At 40.3% G+C, this 27,256-nt stretch overlaps 1 protein-coding gene across 4 annotated transcripts in view; it reads left to right on the top strand.

Moving 5' to 3' along the window:
• ASNS (asparagine synthetase (glutamine-hydrolyzing)) overlaps positions 1-27,256 on the top strand; it is a 223,765-nt gene that overhangs the window by 177,510 nt on the left and 18,999 nt on the right. For 2 of the 4 annotated variants that reach the window (XM_037836754.1, XM_037836751.1), the window contains exon 3: positions 25,276-25,547. In XM_037836754.1, coding sequence (XP_037692682.1) covers positions 25,299-25,547 — 249 coding nt within the window. In that variant the 5' untranslated portion in view covers positions 25,276-25,298. Of the gene's footprint in view, positions 1-6,977; positions 7,064-22,239; positions 22,384-25,275; positions 25,548-27,256 lie in introns of those variants that run through there. The other 2 variants (XM_037836753.1, XM_037836752.1) reach the window with 2 other exon arrangements.

Here is a 27,256-nt window from a genome sequence, read left to right as displayed (position 1 = left end):
CTTATCAGATACATAGTTTCCAAATATTTTCTCCCATTGCATTGGCTGCCTTTTCATCTTTTTGACAAACTCCTTTGAGGTACAGAAGCTTTTGATTTTGAGGAGTTCCCATTTATCTATTTTGTTTTTCATTGCATATGCTTTGCATGTAAGGTCTAAGAAACCACCTCCTAATACTAGGTCTTGGAGATGTTTCCCTACATTATCTTCTAGGAGTTTTATGGTACTGTCTCTTATATTGAGGTCTTTGATCCACTTTGAGTTAAATTTTGTATAGGGTGTGAGGTAAGGGTCCTCTTTCATTCTTTTGGATATGGCTATCCAGTTCTCCCAGCCCCATTTGTTGAATAGAGTGTTCTGTCCCAGTTCAGTGGATTTGGGGGGCCTTATCAAAAATCAGTCAGCTGTAGATCTGGGGGTCTATTTACAAATTCTCAATTCAATTACATTGATCAATAAGTCTATCTTTGTGCCAATACCATGCTGTTTTCACTACTGTGGCTTTATAGTAGGCTTCAAATCAGGAAGTGTAAGTCCTCCCACTGTGTTTTTCTTTTTTAGAATGTTTTTAGCAATTCAAGTCCCCTTTCCCTTCCAAATAAATTTGATAACTAGTTTCCCATGTCTGCAAAATAGGTTATTGGAGTTTTGATTGGAATTGCATTAATCTGTAGATCAATTTGGGTAGGATTGGCATCTTAACAATGTTTAGCCTTTCCATCCATGAACACAGAATATCTTTCCATCTCTTTAGGTCCCCTTTTATGTCTTTTAGTAAAGTTATATAATTTTCTGTGTAGAAGACTTTTACATCCTTGGTTCAGTTTATTCCTAGGTACTTGATTTCTTTTAGTTGCTATTGTGAATGGAATCTTTTTCTTGAGTGTCTCTTCAGTTAGGTGAATTCTATTATATAGGAACATTACTGACTTATGTGCATTAATCTTGTATCCCACCACTTTGCCAAATTTGTTTATTAGCTCAAGTAACTGTGCATTGGTTTTTCAGGGTTTTCCAAATATAACATCATATCATCTGAAAACGACGACAGTTTTACTTTTTCCTTTCCAACTTGGATGCCTTTTATTTCTTTGTCTTACTGGATTGCTCTTGCTAGAAATTCTAGCACCATGTTGAATAATAGTGATGACAGTGGGCATCCTTGTCTGGTTCCTGATCTTAGAGGGAAGGCTTTCAGTCTCTCACCATTGAGTACTATGCTGGCTGTGGGTTTTTCATATTTGCCCTTTATCATATTGAGGAAGTTTCCTTCAATTCCCACCTTTTGAAGTGTTTTTATCAAAAAAAGATGCTGAATTTTGTCGAATGCTTTTTCAGTATCTGTTGAGATGATCATTTGATTTTTCCCTTTTGATTTGTTAATGTGTTATAGTACATTGATTTTCTTATGTTGAACCACCCTTGCCTGCCTGGGATAAACCCCACTGGGTCGTGCTATATGAATTTTTTAATGTGTGTTTGGATTCTATTGGCAAGTATTTTGTTGAGAATTTTGCATCTATATTCATTAGGGAGATTGGCCTGTAGTTTTTCTTTCTTGTAGCATCTTTATCTGGTTTTGGTATTAGAGTGATATTGGCTTCATTAGATGAGTTAGGTAGTGTTCCATTTTCTTCAATTTTTTGAAAGAGTTTGAGTAAGAATAGTGTCAATTCTTTTCGGAAAGTTTGGTAAAATTCCCCTGTGAAGCCATCTGGCCCTGGGCTTTTATTTGTAGGAAGCTTTTTGATGACTGATTGGATCTCTTTACTTGTGATTGGTTTGTTGAGGTCTTCTATTTCTTCTCTGGTCAGTCTAGGTTGCTCATGTGTTTCCAGGAAATTATCCATTTCCTCTAAATTGTCTAGTTTGTTGGTATACAGTTATTCATAGTATCCTCATGATTTTTTAAATTTCTTCAGAATCCACGGTAATATCCTCCCTTTCACTTATTATTTTGTTTATTCGGGTCTTTCCTCTTTTTGACTTTGTCAGTCTAGCTAAGAGTTTGTCAATCTTGTTGATCTTCTCAAAGAAACAACTTTTGTTTTTTTTCAATTCTCTCTATTGTTTTTTTTTAATTCTCCATGTCATTTATTTCTGCTTTAATCCTTGTTATTTCTTTTCTTCTACTTGCTTTGGGATTAGTTTGCTGTTCATTGTCTAGCTTCTTCAGTTGTTCCATTAGTTCTTTGATTTTAGCTCTTTCTTACTTTTTAAGAAAATGTATGCATTTAGAGCTATAAATCTCCACCACAATACCGCCTTCACTGCATCCCATAAGTTTTGCTATGTTGTGTTCTTGTTTTCCTTCATCTCTAGATATTTAGCAATTTATCTTGCAATTTCTTCTTTGGCCCACTGATTGTTTAGGAGTGTGTTGTTTAACCTCCAGATATTTGTGAATGTTGTAGATTTTTGATGGTTGTTGACATCTAGTTGCATTCCATTCTGGTCAGAGAATGTGCTTTGAATAATTTCAATCTTGTTAAATTTATTGATGCTGTTTTATGCACCAGCGTATGATCTATTCTGGAGAAAGTTCTGTGAACACTAGAGAATGTATATCCTGGTAATTTGGGATGTAATGCTGTATATATGTCTGTTAAGTCTAAATCATTTATCACATTGTTTAGATTCTCAATTCTCTTATTGGTCCTCTGCCTGGTTGATCTATCTGTAGGAGACAGTCATGTATTGAAGTCTCCCATTATTATTGTGGAAACATATTGCTTCCTTCAGTTTTGCCAATGTTTGTCTTATGTACTTTGGAGTGCCTTGATTGGGTGCATAAACATTTATGATTATTATTTCTTCCTGGTGAATTTTCCCTTTTATTAGGATATCGTGTCCTTTGTCTCTAATGACATCCTTGCATTTAGTCTATTTTATCTGAAATTAGTATTGCTACTCCTGCTTTCTTTTGGCTGTAGCTTGCATGGAATATTTTTTTCCATCCTTTCACTTTCAATCCTTTGGGTTGCTGGGTCTAAGATGAGTCTCTTGTAAATAGCATATTGATGGTTCATATTTTTTAATCCATTCTGCCAATCTATATCTTTTAATGGGAAGTTTAATCCATTCACATTCAATGTTATTAATGTGAAGGCAGTTCCTGAATCTGCCACTTTGTCCTTTGGTTTTTAGTTGTCATGTCTATTTTTTGCCTCTCTCTATTTCCTTAAGTTACCCTTACTATTACTCTTCAGTTCTGTGCCCTTCTCCAGGCCTTTCTCCCCTGTCTTTTTTCTCAACCAGTAGAGCTCCCTTTAGTATTTCTTGTAGGGCAGGTCTCCTGTTAACAAATTCTCTAAGCATTAGTTTGTCTGTGAAAACTTGAAGCTCTCCCTCAATTTTGAAGGAGAGCTTTGCTGGATAAAGAATTCTTGGCTGGCAATTTCTCTCTTTCAGAATTTTAAATATGTCATACCACTGCCTTCTCACCCTCATGGTGCCCGCTGAGTAATCAGTACTTAGTCTTATGTTATTTCCCTTGTATATGGTGAATCACTTCTCCCTTGCTGCTTTCAGAACTTTCTCCTCTTTGGCATTTGACAATCTGATTAGAATATGTCTCAGAGTGGGTTTATTTGGATTTATTCTATTTGGAGTTCATTGGACATCTTTTATTTGCATATTTATGTTGTTTAGAAGGTTTGGGTAATTTTTCCCAGCAATGTCTCCAAATATTCTTCCTAGCCTTTTAGTCTTTTCTTCCCCTTCTGGAATACCAATGATTCCTATATTTGTGCACTTCATGTTATCCATCATTTTCCTAAGATCCATTTCAAATTTTTCAATTTTTTTCACCATCCATTCTTTTCTGCTTTCACATTCCATTGTGTTTTCTTCAATTTCAGTAATTCATTCCTCTACCTCTTCAAATCTGCTGTTGTGTGTCTCAAGAATATTTTTAATTTTATCAATGGTATCTTTTATTTCCGTAAGAGCTACTATTTTTTTATTTACTCTAGTGAATTCTTCTTTATGCTCTTCTGAGGTCTTCTTCATGTCCTTTATATCCTGAGCCATGACATTGATGTTTGTATGTACTTCTTTGATTAATGCTCCAAGTTCTGTGTCTCCTCTGGCTTTTTAATTTGGATGTTTGAGTTATATATACCTTCTGGTTTCTTCATATGGTTTATAATTTTCTGTTGTTTTTGGCCTCTTGGCATTTGCTTATCTTGATAGGGTTCTTTTAGGATATGCAGGATTATTTGAACATTTATTTATAATGTGGCAAAGCTACAGCTTGGTGGAGTGCACTTTCCCTGACCTACCAGCAGATGGTGCTCTTGAGCCACCTCTTACCCTCAAGCCATTTCTCTCCCAACTTCATCCATGCACTGTGTGAGGGTCCAAACCATGTGCAAGTCCAATCAGTGCACCAACTTTCTATGTGCCCTGGGGACTACCAGTGAGGTACATGCCCTACACTGTTTGGCAGAGAGTCCACTCCAGGACACCATGGTCCCAGCCATTCCTGGGGCTATGAGTGGAGTACTCTGGGGCTGTAGAGCTGCACATCTCACCTTCTAGTTCAAATCCCCTACAGTCCCTGTCTGTCATGCAACTGTGAGTCCCTGGGATTGGCGGAAGGCTCCTGGCACTTCCGTGTGGCACCCCTGCCTCTAGGCTGTGCACATCACGGTCTTCCGTGGAGGAAGAGTGGACTCTGTCACAAGCCCACTGGATCCTCAATTCCCTCAAGGAATCTCTTGGCTGTGGAGTTGTGAAGGGTCATCTCCCCAGCCAACTTCAAAGATGACTGCACAGGGCATGGAAAGCTGCCCCCTTCCGCACTCATCTGTCTGCTACAACTGCCAGTCCCTGACACAGAGCTCTTGGCTGTGGATCTGCAAAGGGTTATCACCTGAGCCAAGTGCTGAGATGGGTGCCTGGGGTGTGCAAAGCTACTTCCCTCCTGCTGCTCCCCTCTGCCCTTGTCTGCCAGCTCCAGCTGCCTGTTCCCCAGTGGCATTCCAGGCCAAATACTCACCAATCTTAAATGCAGTCTCTCAGCTTCTCCAAGTATACACTTACTATAGGTGTAGAAGTCTCTGCCAGCCAGTGGAACCCTGATACTGCTGTTCTGGAGAACTTTCTGTCCTTTATCTAGTGTTTTTCATGGAGGAGAATTTTGCTGTGACTCTCCTATCTGCCATCTTCCTGGAACTCTCCTCTATTTAGTTTTAATAATTAGAACTCTAAGGCTGGAAGGAACATCAAAGTTTGTTTCAGCCCCATGTTTTCTTAATGTGGGAACTCATGAAAATCATGCCAATCTCAAAGAGATGTCAAAGAGACATGTCATAAACTATTTGTAGATCTAGGGCCAGACCTCAGTATTCTAGTCTCCTAGTCTAGCATGGTTAGCATTTCTTGATGGGGCAATTAGAGGCTCACAGGCTGGTGGGACACACAGACCTCAACTCAATTAACAATACTGTAAGGCTGGAACAACATTTGGAAGAGAAGTAGGAGCATAGAAAGAAGGATTCATTTTCCTGGGGACCAAAAGAAAGGCTTCATCAAATCTGCTGTAGTGAAAGGAGAACATTTTACTCTACCTCACTCTATCTTACCATTTGTTAATTCAAAAAGTATTTATGGAGTAACAAGACTGCCAGTTAGTGTTGGAGTTGATCTGAACAAAGTCAGAGTTATCAATTAAAGGAGTGAGGGAGGAATAAAATATAAGGGAGGATAGTAATAACAAGTAGTGATTATATTCATAAAAGGAATGCAAACAAATGCAGATGCACCTTCTTTCATTTACCAGCAAACCAAGCAATTTCTGAGTGGAAATTTCCCATGGATTAAAGAGTACAGTCAGTCAATGTCCTTTTTTTTATTCACAGTCATTTTTTTCTTACCATCTAACTCACAGATGTAGGTTTAATAGTTTCCTCCCAAAACACTTCCCATGTTGGCTCCCACTGCCCTTTCTCCCAGCCTCTTGTCTAAAGTGGAATATTCCTGGTAGAAGCAAGCCCTTTCATAAATGAGTTAATGTGCGGTATGTATTCTCATACTACACAAACAGATGCGGTGGGGTAAGGGTGGGGGGCTAGTCAGAGATAAACTGAAAACAGCTGAGCACTAGCTGCAGCATCCTTGCTACTCCCTCTGTCCCTTCTCTCTTCCAGACTTCATAGTACTTAGATAAACTGGAGAACCACAGCTACCCTGGTAACTTCACAGCCGCTCGCTACCTTCCCCCACTCAAAACACAGTGGGATGCTGGGCTGGGCCTTGGGACCCTGCTGAGTGGAACTGGACAGAGATGGGCCAGGAGGCACCATGGGGATCGAGGTTTTTTGCCCCTCAGGCCTCCAAGCCTGCCCGTACCCCTTGCTTGCTCCCAGACTTCCAAAAAGATGTTCCTTCACAAAAGAAAAATGAATGAAAGCCCACAGAAAACTATCATGTATCTGGTTAAATGAGTTGTGCAAACTTAATGTAACCATAAAACTAGAAATGATAAAGAGAAAAGAACACTCCCAGAATCCTACAATCTTAGATCCTTTTTTAAAGAGTAATTTCTACTTATTCATATACTTTATCCAATTTTGAGATATTTTAATCATGAGTCATTGGTTCTCATGTCTGGCTTATTGGAATCACTAAGGCAGGTTTTAAGAGGCATGGAAGACCATGCCACACTTCAGCTGGCAGAGTCAGAATCTCTGCAAGGGAACTCAGGAATCCGTGTTTTTAAAATGATCCCCAGGTGATTCTGATGTTGAAGATGACAGTGGTTGTTGCATTTTTGTAAAGCATTTTGTGTTACGTCTGCTGATATGTAAAACTTGAAAGCTACATTGGCAACAGATAAAATTAATGCTGATAAAATTATATTTTTCAAACTAGTGAGTACTTTCTTATGATTTTTGTTATTTCCATCCCAATCCATAAGGTAGAATTGTAGAAACCTCTAGGAGTGGTTGAGAGTGTGCTGTTCACCTCCACAGGTCTGAAAAGTGAGTGAGACTGCTCAGGGTTCTACAAGACCTCCTTTCTGTGGTATATGATATGAACCCGGAGGTCAAATATCAAGGTAAGTCCAATAATAATAATAGCTGACATATTTTGAACTTTTACTTTGTGCCAGCTACTCTGCTATTTTTCTAATACACTCATTGTTTCTAAACCTTCCAATAAATCTGCAAAGGTCTTATCTTCCTTTTGGCATGTGAAGGATCTGAGGCTCAGAGGAGACTTGCTCAAGGTCACACACCTTAAAGGTGATGTAACTGGGATTCTGTGGTTGGTCTGAATGACTCCATAGCCCAGATTATCTGTCCCAAAGCACAGCATGAGAACTTGTGAAAGTAACATTAGGTGAAGAAGCTGGTCCAAACATTAAGTAAAAGTCAAGGGATGGAACCAGGGGAACCATGATGGGGAACAGGATGCAGGAGGCAGAATGTGGAAGGTTGTGGCTGTGCTTGAATTTTTGCTTGTTGAATTCACAGTTCCCTTCCCCCTTGGTAGGAAGGGTTTGCTGGAGGAAAGCTTGAATGCATTCTCATGTGTCCACTGGAAGAAGGCCAAGAGAGGCTTCTACTCTGTCACCAGGTGCCTACTGCTGGGGGAAAGTATTTTGAACACTCCTTGAAGCACAGTGAGTTTCTAGACCCATTTCTTGGGTGTTCCTAAGCTGGCAGGCTCCCAATCTTTTCCTCTGCAAATATTTATTGAGTGCCAGGCTTTGTGTTCAACTTTGGACTGTGTCAGTAAACCTAGGAGGAGTGGAAAGCTGAAAATTGGTAGGGGAAGAAGTGATATTTTTTAGGGAAATGTCTACTCTGTAGAAGAAGACAGCTGAAGGAAATTCTATGGAGGCTGAGCAGGAGAGAGAACCATGGTGTCTATATAAAGTGTAGCAAAAGAGGACCTGCTGATTCACCTTGTCTGAGTGTGTTTGGGCACTGGGCAAGAGGATGATTACATGGTGCCTTGCAAAGTGGGGACATGCATCGGAATGGAAGGTAGGAGCCTAATTGGCTGAATAGTCCATGAAGATAGAGAATTTTTAATGACCAGGGTAGTGGTACTTCTCTCCAACTCAAGCAGTTGAGGTAGGTGTAAGTGTGTAAGGGTGACACCTTAGATTGAACGTAGCAAGAAGCACATCTAAAATGGAGGCCATGATGATAATTTGCAGAAGCATTTAGTACTGAGAATGGTGCTGCCTGGACTTCTCATTGTCTTCATGCTAGGCATCAAAGGTAGGTTCAAGTTAAAGAGAATCACCAAGTGTATTTTTTTCCTAGGGCTGCTGTAACAAATTACTACAAACTGGGTGGATCAAAACAACAGGAATTTATTCTCTTACTGTTCTGGAGACCAGAAATCTGATTCAAAGGTGTCAAGAGGACCACATTCCTTTGAAGATTCTAGGGGAGAATCCTTCCTTTCCTCTTCCAGTTTCTGGTGGCTTCAGGTGTTTCTTGGCTTGTGGCTGCATCACTCCACTCTCTGCCTCTCTTCACATGCACATTTCCTCTGTTTCTCTGTCTCTCTTCTCTGTATGTTTCATTTAAGGACATTTGTCATTGGAGTTAGGGCCCACCTGCATAATCCTGGATACTTTCAAGACCCTTAACTTAATTACAATCTGCAAAGACCCTTTTTCCAAATAAGGTCACTTGCACAGGTTCTGGAATGTGGATGTATCTTTTGGGGGGCCATGATTCAACTCACTACACCAAGTTCTCTGCCTCAGAGACACCTCATAGGTGCGTGTGATGGTTAGGTTCATGTGTCAGCTTGGTCAGGTGATGGTGCCCAGGTATCTGGTCAAGCAAGCACTGGCCCAACCATTACTGCAAAGACAATTGTGACTAGTTAATCAACCAGAAGCATGGTTTATTGAATCATCAGTCAATTGAATGCAACTGTGACTGAATACATCAAGAAGGGAGTGTCTTCTATGAAAGAATGTAATCAGCTGGATTTAAACCAATCAGTTGAAGACTTTTAAGAGGAAAAAGAGAAAACATTCATTTCTTCTTCAGCCAGCCAGCCTCTCCTAGGACATTCATCGAAGAGCTTCATCGGAGTTGCCAGCTCACTGCCTGCCCTACAGAATATTTTTTAATTTTTATTTTGAAATAATTTCAAACATATAGGACAGTTGCAAATACAATACAAACCCCATACAGAGAACTCCAACACCTCCCCACCCCCAGATATCCATATCTACAAATTTTACATTTTGCTACCTTTGAAGTACCTTTCTTTTTTTTCCTTCCTTCCTTTCTCTCTCCCTCCCTCCCTCCCTTCCCCCCTCTCTTTCAACTATACCTATTATCTTTCTATCAGTTATCTATCTACCGATTTATCATCTTCTGAACATTTGAGAGCAGGTTGCATACATCATACTCCTTGAACTCATAACACTTCCATGTACATTTCCTACAAACAAGGATATTCACTTATGTCATTAACTTAACTGCAGTTAATTCAAGAAAATTAATATGGATATAAAGCATAAATTCTATATTCCAATTTTTCCACATGCCCCCTTTAAGCTTTTCTCCTCCATTCTTAGATCCACTCCAGTATCATATGTTGTATTGATTGTCATTAACTCTTAATAACTCTTTTTTTTTAAATTAACTATATCAAAAAAAATTTTTTTAAAGGTATACAATAAAAAAACATTTGAAACAAACCATAACAAGAGAGTAAGAAAAAGACAACTAACCTAAAATAACTACTTTACTTCCAACATGTTCCTACCCTACCCCAAGGAAATAACCTAATATAGCAACATTTCTGTGAACTTGTTCCTACCATACCCATGAGAAATTAACAAACCATAGTCATTCCTGGGCATTCCCAGAACATAAAATTTACCCATGATAGCTTATCTGTTCTTATTGGGTTATCATTCCCCCTTCATTAATTGCTCTCTATTGCTAGTTCCCCTATATTCTACATTATAAACCATTTATTTTAGGAGTGTGTTGTTTAACCTCCAGGTGTTTGTGAGTTTTCTAAGTCTCTGATGGTTATTGACTTCTAATTGTATTCTATTGTGGTCAGAGAATGTGCTTTGAATAATTTCAAATTTTTTTTTTTTAATTTATTGAGGCTTGTTTCATTTCCCAGCATATGGTCTATTCTGGAGAAATTTCCATGATCACTAGAGAAGAATGTGTATCCTGGTGATTTGGGATGTGATGTTCTATATATGTCTGTTAATTCAAATTCATTTATCAGATTGTTTAGGTTTTCAATTTCCTTATTGGTCTTCTGTCTGGTTGATCTATCTATAGGAGAGAGTGATGTGTTGAAGTCTCCCACAATTATTGTGGAAACATCCATTGCATCCTTTAGTTTTGCCAGTGTTTGTCTCATGTATTTTATGGCACCATGATTGGGTGCATAAACATTTATGATTGTTATTTCTTCTTGTTGAATTGCCCCTTTTATTAGTATGTAGTGGCCTTGTCTTTCATAATATCCTTGCATTTAAAGTCTATTTTATCTGAGATTAATATTGCTATTCCTGCTTTCTTTTGGCTGTAGCTTGCATGAAATATTTTTTTCCATCCTTTCCCTTTCAATTTCTTTGTGTCCCTGTGTCTAAGATGAGTCTCTTCTATGCAACATATTGATGGTTCATATTTTTTGATCCATTCTGCCAATCTATATCTTTTAATTGGGGAGTTTAATCCATTTACATTCAATGTTATTACTGTGAAGGCATTTCTTGAATCAGCCATCCTATCCTTTGGTTTATGTTTGTCAGATACATTTTTTCCCTCTCCCTCTTAATGTCTTTTAATGAACCAACATTGAACCTCTTTAGTACTGAACCTTTCTCCATATCTCTCTCTCCTTTCTTTGTTTCTCTGTCAGTAGGGCTCCCTTTAGTATCTGATGTAGGGCAGGACTTTTATTAGCAAAAATCTCTCAGCATTTGTTTGTCTGTGAAAAATTTAAGCTCTCCCTCAAATTTGAAGGAGAGCTTTGCTGGATAAAGTATTCTTGGTTGGAAATTTTTCTCTCTCAGAATTTTAAATATGTCGTGCCACTGCCTTCTCGCCTCCATGGTGGCCACTGAGTAGTCACTACTTAGTCTTATGTTCCGTTGTATGTGGTGAATTGCTTTTCTCTTGCTGCTTTGAGAACATGCTCCTTCTCTTCAGTATCTGACAGTCTGATCAGAATATGTCTTGGAGTGGGTTTATTTGGATTTATTCTATTTGGAGTTCGCTGGGCATTTATGCTTTGTGTATTTATATTGTGTAGGTTTGGGAAGTTTTCCCCAACAATTTCTCTGAATACACTTTCTAGATCTTTACCCTTCTCTTCTCCTTCTGGTATACCAATGAGTCTTATATTTAGACATTTTATTTTATCTATCATCCCGGAGGTCCATTTCGATTTTTTTCCCCATTCTTTCTTTTGTTCTTTCATTTTCCATTCTGTGGTCCTCGAGGTCGCTGATTTGTTGTTCAGCTACTACTAGTGTTGTACTATGAGTATCCAGAATCTTTTATTTTGATCAACAGTTTCTTTTATTTCCATAAGATCATCTATTTTTTTATTTATTCTTGCAATTTCTTCTTTATGCTCTTCTAGGCTCTTCTTGATGTCCTTTATATCCTGTGCCATGCTCTTCTTCATGTCCATTATATCCTGTGCCATGCTCTCATTGTTTGTCTTTAGTTCTTTGATTAATTGCTCCAAGTACTGTGTCTTCTCTGATCTTTTGATTTGGGTGTTTGGGTTTGGGTTATCCATATTGTCTGGCTTTATCATATGTTTTAAAATTTTCTGTTGTTTTTGGCCTCTTGGCATTTGCTTTACTTGATAGGGTTCTTTTAGGATATGTAGGATTATCCAAAGACAAATCTCTAATTTGCCAGATCTACACCTTGGTGGCGTACATTTTCTCTAACTAACCAGCAGATGGCATCCACAAGTCACCTATTTCCCTCAAGTCAGTTTTCCCCAACTTTGTCTTTGTAGTATGTGGGGGTCTGATTCTTGTGTGGTCCAATCGGTCCACCAAGTTTGGGTGTGTTGTTGGTGCTGTCTGCTCTGAATGTGGGGCATGTGTCTGAGTGGTTAGGGATGGAGGGCAGGTTTAACACTCAAACCTCCCAGGTGTCCCTGGAGATCTGAGGCTGTTGCAAGAGTCTGAACCTTCATTTCAGTCTCGCCACAGATTGTCTCTGCCGCTGACCCACAAGTCTTTGGTATTGGCGTATGGTCCCTGGGATTTCCAAGTGGGTCCTTCTTCCAAGCTGTGCCCTTCTAGGGCCTCTGCTGAGGGAAGGTTGTGCTATGTCGCAAGTGCGTGCCTTCCCTCAAAGGAAGTTCTGGGCTGCTGGGCCATGTAGGGGCTTTCCCAGCCTGCTGAAAGGATGCTGAATGGGGCATGTTAATTTCCCTCTTTTCACACAATTCTCCCTTCCCAGCTCCGGGACAGTTAGCTGTGGGTGCATGAAAGGGTGTTGTCCATGCCCGATATTGTGGTGTGTACGTGTGTTGCTGAAAACACTTCCTGTCACACTGGGTTTTTTTGGCGCAGTTCTGGGCTGTGGCTCCAGCGTCAGGCAGGAGCGTTCCCAGGCTGCCAGGAAGATGGCTGCAAGGGGTGTGGTTTTTTCCCCTTTTGGCTCATCTCTGCCTTCCTCGCTCTGAGACAATTAGCAGCAGGTTCGTGAAAGGCTATCTTCCATGCCAGATAATTGAGGCGTTCACACAGCCCGTTCCTGCCGTGCTTCACTGTGCTGTTCTTGCTGCCATATCTGCAGCTGCTTTTGGGTTTTTTTTTTTAAGAAGAACTAGTCAGCCTCCAAATGCCAACTCTCAGTTTCCCCACACTGCAGCGTGGCTGCTGGATATTCAGTGGCTTACTCACTCATTTCAGAATGCAGACTCCCAGTTTCACCAAGTGCACAGTCCTGGTGGAGTTGCCAGCTTGCTGCCTGCCCTATGGAATTTAGACTCATGCATCCCACAGTTACGTGAGACAATTCTATAAAATCTCATATTTACAGATCTCTCCTTTTGGTTCTGTTTCCCTAGAGAACCCTAATTAATACAGTGAGCCTGTATTTCAGGCTGTCATTTGCTTGCCCTGATAATGCCTTCTAAGCCTTCACCACCTCCGTGCTTATACCATATGTCCTGGTTCATAGCCAGATGCCCCAGGAGGATGTAGTTTTCTACCCATGCTGGGGCTTGATGGCTGACGTGCTCAGTCTGAAAGATTTCCTTGGGCTAGGGTTGCCGTGCTGGACCCAGGGAGTGCAGCTACCAAGTCAAGGTGTCTGTTTAGATACTTAGCAGATGGTAAAAAAATACCCCTTGGAGTAGGTGACCCAAAATACCCTCAATAAACAGTAGCCATTACTGTTATTTCTGGATCTGCCAAAATTGCTCTGGATAGTCTCAGTAGAACCTTCACCAGGTGCTAATTTCTTAGAGGTTCTGCTTTTAGGCCATAGAGGCAGCCTCAATGGCTAATATATTAATCCTCAGCTTTCTGAGCTGTAGGTGCAGCAGTAAGCATCATTTGTACCCATATTTTCCTGGGAAACACTGGTTTCCACAACAATGTTACAAACCTTGTTTGAAGTATTAAGTTGGCCAAAATTGGGGCAGAGGTGAAATGAGTGCTCAACTGCTGCAGAGCTGTACTGATGGCTGGAGACCAGCAAACCCTTTCCCCATAGGGAGTCATTGTTTAGAGTAGGTATGGCTGAGATGTGATCGATGGATTGGTCATATTTGACAAGCCTCGGGTTCTACCGGGTAACTCTATTCTGGGGCCTTTCATCACAGCAATGCTGACTCTGGTTCGATTTTGTCCCAGAGAGATGTTCATAATATTTTGCTAAATGTGAAAATCAAGTCACAGACTAATGCTATAGGCTGATATTCTATCATGCAGAGGCAGGACCACATTATGACTTTCATGGGTCATAGAAACATTTACCTTCATGGGCCCCTTTCTCCATAAAAAAATTAAAAATTGTATTTTATAACTGCATTGCTATGAAGATGATATAATCCAGGTTGGGTTCATTATTATGTGATCATTATTAAATTCATTTTTGCTTCTGATTTCAAAAGAAATTAAAATTAAAACATTTTCACAGTCCCTAAAAGTATCATGCCCTGTAAGCATGTGCCTACTGTGCCTAATGGCTACACTGGCATTGTCTGGTGGTATAAAGGCTCTCTCACCTCTCAGGAACGTCAGTGGAAGGGATTCTAGAGGAGCACATGAGTATAATAATCTACTCATTAGTTTGCATAAGTTCATGGATATACATTTTATTTATTTGTGTCATAATATCTATTTTATATATAGTATGTTAAATGTTTCACAATGAAAGCTTTTTAAAAGCAAATGATAGATTGGGACTACATATAACAAACAATTTTAGTTCTTTAAAAAGTCAAGCATAGTCAGAGAAAGGTGGGCAAATTTATGAACAGGGGATTTACAGTAGAGGGAATCCCAATGGCCAGTAAATGTATGAAGTCATGCTCAACCCCAGTGGTAGTCAGGGAAATAAATATTATAGAAATTAGTATTTTTTTAAATCCATCAGGTTGGCAAATATTATAGAGCAAAAAATCTAGTACTGGTGAGTTTATAGGAAAAATAGACACTTTTACATTCCACTGGGGAGAGTGGGAAATTGAATAACTCTTTTGGAAAGTAATACAGCAATATCTACCAAATCGTGAAAATATTTATAGACTGTATCAGTCAGGGACCAGTCAGGAATAAGAAACCGTGCAGTAACTTCTACAGGGAAAGAATAAGTTTAATATAAAGAATAGAGTAGTAAAGTGGGTTGCCTTCTAAGGGGAAAAGAGAATAAAGGAATAGCAGAAATAGGGAGGAGCTGCTACCCATAGAGCTGAAGCAGAGCACCCAAAGAAGGAATAAATCTAGAAAAGGCCGTTCCCTCCACTCCCACCCCCAGAGCTGAGATCCAGACCTCAATGGAGAGGGCACAGTCGTGGCCCACTGATGGCAGAGAAGTTAACCAAGGTGACAGGTTGGACCTGTCATCCAAGAAACCACCATCTTGGGGGGCCAGCAGAACTTGCAGGGAAGTCCCTACCACACCTTCTCCCTGCCCTGTCCCTAAGGGTCGTGCTGCAAAAGCCTGCTGGGAAATCATATGCTGTGGTGCCTGAGACTAGCTAGAGAAACCCCTTTCTCCAGCAGCCCCCCCCACCAATTTGTACTGACAATAACATTGTGCTTGTTGGCAAAGGAAACATGTTTTCAGGATCCAGCTCCACCATCACTAAGTAGGGCAAAGAAGAATGTATTTGGAGCTGAGAGGAAACAAATTGACAATGGCATAGGCTTTGACCCAGCAACCTTGCTTTGGCAATAATTTGCCAAATCTCTAATGATTGAATAGGCCAACCTGCCATCTTTAACATTAAAATACCTGACCAGCTTACCCTGTCTGGCTATCAGTAGGCTTTGAATAGAGGCTGCCATCATCCTTCCAAACCTGAGATATTACTGGGAGGAAGTTTGGAGTATGCATAGCTGAGTAGTCTGTGAGAGGAAAAAAAACCCTCAAAACATGATGACTGAACCTGGTGCTGGTGGCAGAATGGTACAGGAGGCATTTGAGGATGAACTGGGAGGTAAGGTAGGGATAACTGAGGAAAGGTCATTGTGGTGGTTTCCAGGGGTTTGGAGTGTTCTACCATGTCCTCGGGCTGATCTAGCCTGTCTGGGGTTAGATGTGGGTTCCACAGTATTTACATTTTCAAGGAACTCATGTTGCATGCAGGGTCACAGGAAACCTGGAGCTTGTGTTCTGTCACAAATGCCATCAGTGATCTGTGCAGGGCAAGTCAGGTGGGAAAGGGTGGTGGCTTATAGATGCATCATTCCAGTCTCTGCCTCCTCCGTCTTCACAAGCCTTTCTCTCTGGTGTCCGGTGCTTAACCCAATGTCCTGTGCAAAATAAGATCCTAATAAAATCTATTGGTTTTAGTTGCTTGCAGAACTCTTTACAATATGTTGGGCTCCAGTGTGTCCTGGCCTCCACATTGGTCTTGATTGCTAATAACCTTTTCTAGGATGACAATGGCATATTAAAGGTGCAAGTGGAAGTTCTGATATATGGGTTCTCCTCCAATGAACTGTCCTCTTCCCTGTGGTGTTAGGGCACTGGTTTTGAAAGGCAAAGGTGAGCCCTGTTAGGATAGGACAAAATTGAGGTATGGAATGCTCTTTTCCCTGATAACTGCCTGGTTCCCTCACCAGACTCCTTATGATCATTTTTCAGAATATCACTTTCCCAGTGATGCCTTCTGCAGATCACCCTATCTAAAATTATACCCTCCCACGCCTCACTTTCTTTTTCTCCCCTCTCTGCTGTTTCTCCATAGCACTTATTTATCATCATCGATATCTATTAACTTATAATCTTGTTTATTTTCCTTCTGCTCCTCCATACCATGAATGTAAGCTCCGAGTCCTAGCACATAGTAAAAGATGCTCAATTTTTAGTTTAATGAAGAAATTAAAGCCTGAGTTTTCTGCCCTGACAACTTGAATCATAACCTCCAAAAGAAGGAAAAGGGCTTAGGCTGGTCTCTAGCCACAGGTGCAGCTTTTCATCAGCTAAAATCCCTACTCACCTCTACCTGGTACAGTTGAGAAACAACAAGACCAGTGTGGCTGGGCACAATGAGCCAGGGTGAGATCAATAAGAGAGGAGGTCAGAGAAGCATGAGTGGATGTTTGTCTAGCGTCAGAACTCTCTATTGGACTCTGTCTAGGGGCCTTTATTCCAGAGCTGCTGATTCCTAGTCCAGTATCTACAAACATCTTGGTTGGACAGGATATAGCCTGGAAATGCTTAAGGGAATTCTGCTTGGGGAGGACCTTGTTTACTTAATGCCTATTGTGTTCAGGGACCTGGCCTAAATAATCTTAAATTCACTGCTTTAAAATTACATATTCCTCTCTCATGAAAATATCCAGTTCATCTATTTCTTCCACTCTCATACCTCCTTAGCCTATAACCAAAATTCTAATCCCTCAGCTCCTCTTATCTCAGTAAATTAACTCTCTCTAGCCTGACTTCTTCCCCTTCTAACTTAGAATATTCAAGTGCTTCTATTCAGGTGAGACTGGGTAATGCCGCAGTTACAACAACCCTCAAATCACAGAGACTTAAAACCAGAAAGGTTTATTGGGTCACTTAACCTACACATTGACATGAATAGGCTGTGGCCTTTATCCAAAGGATTTTCTTTCTGGGTCCTCGGTTGATGGAGCTGACACTATCTAGAACATTGCCAGGCTCTTGGCAAAGGAGAGGAGGATACTGTGAGCCACAAACTGTCACTTCTGCTCACATTTCATTGGCAATAGCAAGTCACACAGCTAAGCCTGATATCAGTAGGCTAGGGAAAGTATAATCCTCCACCAGGGAGGATCACTGAATATTTTTGAGCAATATTAGAGTCTACCCAAAATGCTATTCCTTCTGTAGCACCCTCATTGCACATATATTCCTTGTCTTCTTATCTTTCTTCCACACATGCTCTGTCAAATCCAAACCCTGGATTCATTTTCCTTCATGTTCTTGACTCCAGTTCTTGGACAGCCAGTGTTGTTGAAGAACAGGCCCTCCCTGATTGCCCCATCCACATTCATGTTGTTTGTGTTTATCTTCCCCTGCTAGGCCTCCATGTTGCTCAGCCATCCTTTATTTTTTCCTTCATTAACTCACATCTGTCTGTTATTTTGGAGTTCACCCTTATTAGACCCCTATAACATCTCAAACCCTTCAGCCCTGCAGATGATGTTACTATTTCTTAGGGACACCAAAGGACTAAAAGTACAAATTCTTCATTACTCTTACCCTCATTCCTTTTCTCCCCTTTCTGCTCTGTTTTTCTCCATAGCACTTATTTATCATCATTGATCTACTCATGTGTCTTGATTATCTTTTTTCTGCTTTCCTTTCCTTTTCCTCTAGGCTTACCTATACCATCACCATTCCTTTCCCCTTCTCCTGTCTTAAAGTAAAAGTTTTCCCTCTCCAAATGCATTGCTTTCTATTTCCCTCTCAACCCTGCTCTATTTATTCTTCTTTCTTAAAAAATGGAATGCTTTCCTCTTCCTTTGCTTTTCTCCTCTTGGTCTATATACTTGCTCCAGGGGACACACCAGGACCTTTCATGTCTCACTGCCATTTCTTGGAAGGGCTCTCCCTACCTGATCTGCCTGCTAAGCTTCCTTCCTCACGAGCCCTGGGAGCTCTCGATCACCACACTGCGTTCAGAGCCCTCTGGGCTCAGCCATTTACTGTCTTTTCAGTGTTGGGTATGTTAGTTCACCTTCTTGAATCACTGTCCAGGAGGAATAATTATTTCCCATGACAGGCTTGAGGAATAGAAATACATATATAAATTGCATTGCAGTTAGGAGATATTCAATAAATGGCAGTAACGCTATTATTCCAAATATCAGTCTCTACTCAGTTACCATGGTCTCTGTAAGGTCTACGCTGTATCATACTAAGTTGTTTGCTGTGTTCATTGCGCTCTTGTCTTACCCCCTTTAAAGCAATAATTATTCTGATTCTAATTAGTGATGCCTCCCAGTAAATTTTTAATCTTTTAGAACAGAACCTCATTTTTTTTTTCAGCTTTACCGATGTTTTCTTATTCCTTTTTTTTTTATCCACAGGCTAATTCACCAGTCTTTTCCTATTATAAATAGGAGATATATAAAATAACAAAAATATTATTTTGTTAGAAGAGTTGGTGGTTTCCAATTCTATGAAATCTGTGGTTCTACAGAATGGATCTGTATAAATCTATGTTAATATTTCCCTTTTTGTTTTATTAAGGCTAAGAAAAAGATCCTAGACAGACAAAGCAAGAAGCATCATGATAGATTATCTTTCTGGAATTTTGGATTTCTTGAATTTGCCACACTGTTGTTTAACCTGCTGATTGAATAGTGGGCATCAGGGAGAATTTTAATGAAATTGGAAGAGGTATAGGGGATATAGAAGTAAATATCAGAAGTTGTTTTTCAAACCACATTTCAATGCCTGATGAAAAAGGATCATAAATATTAGATCAAACAGCAGAGAAACAAAGAGTTACCAGCCAAAGGCTGCTGAGAAGGCCTGCATCTAACATTTGTAGTGTGGGACAAACATTAACTAGAGGCACCTGCTCTGTTTATTTGTTTTCTTCCCACATTCCTTCACCTTGAGGGAGTTGCCTATGTCCTGAATTCCTCACGCCCTGACTTAATTCCTCGCTGGGTGGGCATGTGTGCAGCCAAAGGAAGCCCAAATGCAGGGCCAAGGGCAAAGGATCTGGTTTCTAGGATTCAAAGCTGGTACTGCTGCTGAATGATAATACACCCAGAATTTACTAAAGTGTTGACCATATGCCCTGCTTAGAAAATATTTTCTATTTTGGGTGAGGTGGGGTGGGCTCATAAACTAGTTGGAATTCTAATTCAATGTTATCTAATATTTGGGCTGTAGATTCCTGGAAGCTTTGGAGTTATTGCAAGAGATTGGCAAATTTGAATGTTCTTATAGCATTTTCTATAGTGTTAATAAATATGTCTTACTCATCAGTGAATACTGATTTTATAAAGGTATACTGAGTTGAATAAAGCACAGATTTTTAAAAAGGTGTTATTAAAGTCAATGAAGCTTTTTATTATTATCCACATTTTTTAGTCAATGAGAATCAAAGGATAGCTGCAACCATTTAATTTTAGAAAAGGGATCAACTGAAATTGCTGATATACAAAAGAACTTTAAAGACTTTTTAAAAATTAATGCTCTCAGGGCTTTACCAATACAAGTACGATCTTGTGTTGTTGATTACATTTTTTGGAATGGGGAACTAGCCTAAAGTCTTTACTTCACTGGGAGGATTTTATTGTTTCCTCCGTGACTCAGGTCAAAGAATTAAAAATGTTCCCATGGTGCTTTTAGGGTGGGGTTTCAATATAGGGACGGAGTAAAAGGTGGGAAAATAGGCCAACAAAATTTGTTTTTCATTTATGTCTAATAATTAAGAGCTATATGAATTGTTTTCCAATCTAGTTAAATCCACCGCATCCTCAGTTAGTATATCTTAGACCAAAGTATCGGGGAGGGTTCTGATAGGAAACAGCACACAAACTGGGACTAATTAGTACCAATTACAAAAGTTTGGGCAGGGATTAAAACAAGAAAAGGGATGGTTCAGAACTCTACTGCTAAGCCTGAAGGGGAAGGAGGGAGTAGTTCCTAGAATCCCAAGAGAAAGATGTATGGAGAGGACCAGCTGTCAAGAGCTGTGGCCTTCAGGAGGGGAGCTTTGCAGGAAGGGAGCAGGGAATAAATACCCTGAGATTCTTCCACTCTCTGGATCTCACAGAAGTGTCTCCCGTTTGGATACTCCTATCAGAAGAGGAGGACAAGGGAGGCAGAACAAAAAGAGAGGTGGAGAAAGGTGGAGTTGCTATGGAGGGAAAAGTGGAAAATATTCGGTATAACCAACCATGCTAGATAAAAGATTAGGTATCCATCTTCTGCTACATAGGCAGTATGGGAAGGAAAATGGGCTGTGGATTTATACAGATTATGATTGTCTTTAATATTGTATAGCTGTATGTGTTTGGATAAATCCCTCAACTTCTGAGGCTTACTTCTTAATTTGTAACATGTGGATAGAGGACTGACTTTCCAAAGTTGTTCTAAGGTTTAACAGATATTATGTCAATGTTGCGAATATTAGAAAATAGCAAAGTCCATATTCTAATATAGACTTTTGGGTGAGAAGAAACCTTAAAACTTGGTCATCTATCGTTTGGCTCTCACCTGTCAACTACTGAGTGTCTTCTACATGCTCTGTCCTTAAGGATTTTATCTTCTGGGATATTTTTTAACTGGTTGAGACTCTCTTACATGGGGATATCAAACCTGCAAGCTCTCCTAAAATTGACTGTAGTCTGATCTTAGTATGTTTCACACATATAATACTACTGTTTCTCAATTTATTTTGGTGCTGGTATGATTAATAAAATAGAAATTTATTTGAGCGTTATGAGGCCATGGTTTCATGCTTTTTATACTAGTGTATTTTCTCTATGAAAGGGATACTAAAAGCACACTTTCATCTTGTGGGGGCAGATCAAGAAAATTTTCTTGAGATTCTAAAAGGTACCTTTGTACTTAAAATGTTTAGGGAACACTTCTATTTTGCTTTCATGTATCAACTTAATTTAGATCTCATAAAGAAATTTCAGGCCTTAAACATCTGTTTTTGAGGAAAAGGCTTTTCCTGTACTGCACAATAAGTTTCAGCAGTGCCTTTAAAATAGAAAATCCTCCTCTCCCAAATTATCAGTGGCTCAATAGAGATAAAACAAAGAAAACTAAAATATATTACTCCTAAATGGAAATTACTTATGTTTAATAAAAATAGGAGAGGTTACGGCTGACTCTGCTCTTCCATCAGTGTCTCCAGGACAAGGAAACTTTCCTGTTCAGCTTCCTACTTTACAGGCAGAATGCTGCGATGAAAGAGAATGGCCTCTGGATCCAGACAAACCTAATTTCATAGCAGGATGCACAAGCACCAAGTGTCTGAATTTGGAAAGTTATTTTTAACTGAGTTTAATGCAAAATTATCCACATTGCTCTGAGTTTTACCGAGATTTGATGGGGATCCACCCCATAATACAAATAACCGAACTGAGCAAAGACAGTGGTGAGGGGAATTAACTTTGCCTGGAGGTAGACAGAAGAACATCATAAAATCTACCTTATATTTAATAAAAGGAGCCCACCCGTCCAGCTAGTCCCACATGATTCACCATTTATTAATCTAGCAAATAGTTGTGTAGTCACATCTATATATCAGCCACTCTCTTACTAATAAGGGGGAACTCAAGTACTCCCAAAGAATTTGCAATTAAGGGTACAGGGGAGATCAGCTGCAGAGTAGTGCAAACAAAAATTGGTGATGACTTCCACAAGCACAAACCAAGACACCCTAATTGTAAGAATGATTGGTAAGGTAACCCCAGGTGCCAGTGGGGCACCTGGCCCGACCTTTAAAGCGATCCTTAAGCAAGGGCACTCCCACCCAAAGGAACCTGAAACTTCAGCGCCTCCCGGTCCTCCGGCCCCGCCCCTCCGAGTCTGCTCTGACGCCACGCCCCTGCGCGCGCTGGTTGGCCCTGGCGGACATGATGAAACTTCCCGCACGCATTACAGGAGCAAGGCGGGTATAAAGCACTAGGAGGCCTGCTGCGGCGCTTTTGTCCCTTCGCGGGTTTACCTCACCTTTGCACCTCCGCCAGCCCGGCCGACTAGTGCCCAGGTAAGCCAGCCCCGCGCCTTCCGGCGAAGCGCCCGCCCCGCCTGCCCCGGGCAGCTCCGCGGGGGAGGAGGATGCGCTGTGGCCTGGCGCCGGCGGATGGGGTGGCCGGCCGCGGTGCGGGGCGCCCCACAGATGCTGGGATCCCTGCGGGCAGAGAGGGTGGAGAGGGCGCCTCCCGATTGTTGCGCACCGGGGAGCGAGCTGGCGAGGAAAGACCCTTGAGGGATAGAACAACGAATGAGCGGCGGCGGGGGAGGTTCGTTTCGGGGAGGAGGCGGCGGCGGCCTATGTTGGCCCTTGAAATTTTTTTTTTTTTTTTTGCGATATTGCGTCAGCAGACACCTGTGAAAATATCCGCAGTCGGGCGGCCCTGTAGCGGAAGGGCCGGAGGACGCACGTGGCCGGGCGACGCGGTCGGGTGGTCCTGTGGGAGGGGGAGGGTCTCCAGCGTCAGTCCCAGCCTCGGTATCTGTACCGGCGCCCCCTGTCCCCGTTCCGAGTAGGCTGCGAGGCTTAACAAGTGAGTCTTGACGTTGCTGAGCCAACCCTACAGGAAGGGAGCTGTGGGATTTATTTGGTGCGGAAAAAGGCAAAAGAACTGCATGCGTTTCCTCACAGAGTATCTGTTCTAAAGATTAATGTTACTGTTTCGAACAAAGGTACCGTTTTCTTCTCGGCCCGTGGGCCTGCATCATTTCTTCATTATCTATTGCCCTGCGTGCTTAAAAGCGCTGATAAATCATTTTTAATTGATGGATCGCTTTGCCGTACGATTAAGTAGAAATAAAGGAGGTCTTGAAACTGCCCCGGAGTTAGTCTCTGAGATGTTAATGTAAGAATAAGGTGATAATGGTGAAGTTTAAATAGTTGGTAAATTGAAGAGAAATTAAATGAACTGAAACGGCGCTGTCCAATACAGGAGCCTCGAGCCACATGTGAGATTATTGAGCCCTTGAAATGCTTGCAGACGGAGCTGTATGCATGTGCCTCAAGTGTGAAATAACACCGTGTTTTGAGGACTTAATAGGGAAAAGTAAAGCAAAATACCTCTTTCATAATTTTTTATATTGATTACATGTTGAAATGATGCAACTTTGGATATATTGCATTAAATAAAATCTATTTAAAATTGGTTTCACCTGTTTCTTTTTACTTTTTAATGTGGCTACTAGAATATTTTAAGTTACGTATGTGACTCATATATCTCTATTGGTCAGCACTGCTCTCGAAGTTTATGAGGAAGTATGGAAAATTACTGGTAACAAGCAACAGCAACAGGAAAACGCATTGCAAGTAGAATTTTTGCCCTCCTATGGATAGGACTCATCCCCCCCAAAATAATAGGTTATAGCTTTAATTTGCTTTTCTCTGTTGGGGAATTAAGTGTGTTTCATGAACTTCTTGTTCTCCATCTTCTCCAGTTTAGTGGTTAGTAATGTTTTCCCATAGCAGGCTTAATCCTGGGATTTACTAAGCAGCGTTAATTAGACTTAGATAAATGATTCACTGGTGACCTTACATGAGTTCCAAAGCATTTTTTCTCAACCCATTTTTATTTGGTATAGAGTCAAAATGGTTTATTAGTGGTCATCTCGCTTAAATCACAATAAATTTACCCACTAAGTCTCATAATAATTATTTCATTATAAGCCATGGCCAACTGAGTGAAAGGGACTGTATAGGAAAATGATGCTTTATTTTCCAAGTTGTTTGAGTTAATACCATTTTCCATTAATTTAAGCTGCTCTTATTAAAAGGCCAAATAAGGTTGGGTTCACTTGGATACAGATGAATAATACAGTCAAGGGTACTCAGGATTGCTCAAAATGGTAGGTGTAAGGTGAATATATATGTGTGTATATATGTATATATTTTCTTTAGGATTTTTGTCTCAAATTATCTGAGCATTACTGCACATTTGTATTTTTGAAAAGTATCCAAATAGTTGTTTTCCAGGTTGTAGATATTTTGGTAAAATAGCTGTTTTGAGCTGGCAGCCTCAAAACAAAACTGCCCTTTATTTCATAGTTGACAATTTGAAATGGTAAAGTATTAACTTTTGTAGGAATTATTTGCTCCCTGACCTACAGGGATGAGCTAATTAGGTTTTCAGGGATGTCATTGCTATGTCCTACCTATTTTCTTATTGTCCAAGGCAGTTTTGAGACACAAATATTTGAGAATATTTTGTCACTTAGGACATTTTGATAGTGACCATTTTGCATCTTCTGTCTGATTAAAATGTTTAATTTGTTATAAAGCCAGGATATCCAATGTCAGTTTATATTATTCTTTTTCTCTTTAGAATTTCTTAGATTGCATATAAATAAATCACTTAGAAGTAAGCTACAAGTTGTGGAATGGTTATAAGAGCTGTATATCTTGATATTGTATTTTAGTAGTATGTACAATCTTCTTTTCTACCCATTATATTCTGTTTACAGTTAGAACAGGTAAAGAGAAGATGTTAATTGACAGGGAGACCTGAAAGGAGGCTGCGATAATATGTAAGGTCTCTTGGATCTCTGAGGGCTTCTGAGGTTCTGGGGTGGAGGGAATGTGGCTGGGATTTATAGCAAACCTTAGATGCAGGGACCAAATGGAGGCTCTAGCTGACCACCAAATCCTAAGATGGAAGAGGTGCCAGTGTTGACTGGGTGCAAAGCTGTAGCTGACTGGATATAAGGGTCATACATCCTTTCTGATGGATGCTTGAAAGTAAATGAAATCATTCTCTAATCCTGTGTACTTGCCAACTAATGGAAGATTGCTGTGGATAAGATGGTTTCTATTTCAGTCTTTGCAGTAGCTTATACAAGTTTCTGGAATCAGATTTAAGGTAGACCTGGATTTGATACTGCATATTTGATTAGTCTGCTTTTCTCTCCGTAGAGAGCCAGTAGCACCACTGCACCATGTGTGGCATTTGGGCCCTCTTTGGAAGTGATGATTGCCTCTCTGTTCAGTGCCTGAGTGCCATGAAGATTGCACACAGGGGTCCAGATGCATTTCGTTTCGAGAATGTCAATGGATATACCAACTGCTGCTTTGGATTTCACCGGTTGGCAGTGGTCGACCCTCTGTTTGGAATGCAGCCAATTCGATTGAAGAAATACCCTTATTTGTGGCTCTGTTACAATGGTGAAATCTACAACCACAAGGAGGTAAACAAAATGAGACTAGAAGATATCTGGATGTGATTAAACATCAGAGCTAGTTGGCCATAATGATAATAGATATTTTGTATAAGGCTTTTTTCTTTTCAAAGCATTCCCAACGTTCATTATCTCATTTGTTTCACTTACATAGACAGAACACGGATGCACAAAGAGGTGAAATGACTTGGTCACTGTTTCACTTTACAGGCTGCTAAAGCAAGTAACTATACAGTGGGTTGGCTTATATAATGGGAATTTATTGGTTCACAGTTTTGAAGCTAGAAGTCCAAATTCAAGCTGTCAACAAGACAGTACTTTCTCCCCAAAGACTGTCATTCTGCGGCTGGCTGCTGGTGATCCTTGGTCCTTGGCTTTTCTGTCACATGGCAATGTCTTCCTCCTCTGAATTCTGTTGACTTCCGGTTTCTTGCTTTTTCTATGTCTTCTCCTCCAGGGTTTAATTTCCTTTGTTTATAAGGACTTAGCTATACTGGATAAAGGCCTACCCTTTTTTAGTTTAGGCACATTTTAATAACATCTTAAAAGGTCCTATTTGCAAATGGGTCAAACCCACAGGATCAGGGGTTGGGACCGAAATATGCTTTTTGTGGAGGACATGATTCAATCCCAAATTGTCACCAAAAAGAGTGATAAAAATGGAGCCTAGGGTTCAGGTTCTTTGACTCCTAGAATTTTTTTTTTTTTCCTATTAAACATTTAAATATTAGAATCTGTAATAAGCTCTGTTAGGTGCTGGGAATACTGTGATAAATGAGAGAGGCAGGTCTGCACTCTGAGGGAGCTTATTCTAAGAGAAGAACAGACAAAAAGTCATCATACAGTATAAAAGGTGTTCAGAAAGAATGACTATTGGGCTGATAAAAATGGGAGATCCATGTTCAGGAAGGGTGCTCAGAAGAAGGCATCTTGAGGAAGTGACATTTGAACTCAAACTTAATTGACAAGGATCTGCAACTTTGGAAGAGTTTTTCATGAAGAGGGAATAGCATGTGTAGAAGCCCCATGGTGGGAAAGAGTCCTTAGGTTGTGATATAACTAGTGAGGGGAAGGTGGACAAGGTGGAGTTGGACAGATGGAAGAAGACTTTGTAGCCATGGCATAGAGTTAGAATATCATTATAAGAGCAATGGGATTTGAGGATTTAAAGGCATGGATAGAATTTAATAGTTTGGAGATAACCATATTTGTAGCTTTTACATAATGCTGCCACTGAGATATTTATTGCTGTTTCATGCTTCACCTAATTGTAGCCAATGGGCTAAAAGGTAGCTGGATATAATGGAGTTCATGAAGGAAGACTTAGTTGCATGATAGCTTCTAACCTGGTGAAGGTGTACCCTTAGAATGAAATGGGATGAGGGTATGGAAATTCTGACTCCAGAAAGCTGAATTTGATAAGAAGCTTCCAGTCTGAGATTATTTGACTAGTGTTTCATAAGAAACTTTTTATCTACAGTGTGCAAGTCATTTTTTAATTCCCCTACATTTTTAATTATGAGTAGGTTTTAAACACAGGAAAAATAGAACAATGAGCGCCTAGATTGAATAATTGTACTGTCTGTACACACACACACACACACTTTCAGTTTTTGGCTGAATCATTTAAGAGCATGTTGCAGATATCATGACGTTTTACCCCTAAATATATAAGCATTTACTTCCTAAGAATAAGGATATTCTTCTACCTAACACAA

This window comes from Choloepus didactylus, chromosome 5 (assembly GCF_015220235.1).
Source record: "Choloepus didactylus isolate mChoDid1 chromosome 5, mChoDid1.pri, whole genome shotgun sequence".
NCBI classification, from domain to species: domain Eukaryota; kingdom Metazoa; phylum Chordata; class Mammalia; order Pilosa; family Megalonychidae; genus Choloepus; species Choloepus didactylus.
Note: the sequence above shows the minus strand (reverse complement) of the source record. Positions and strands in the feature narration are given on the sequence as shown.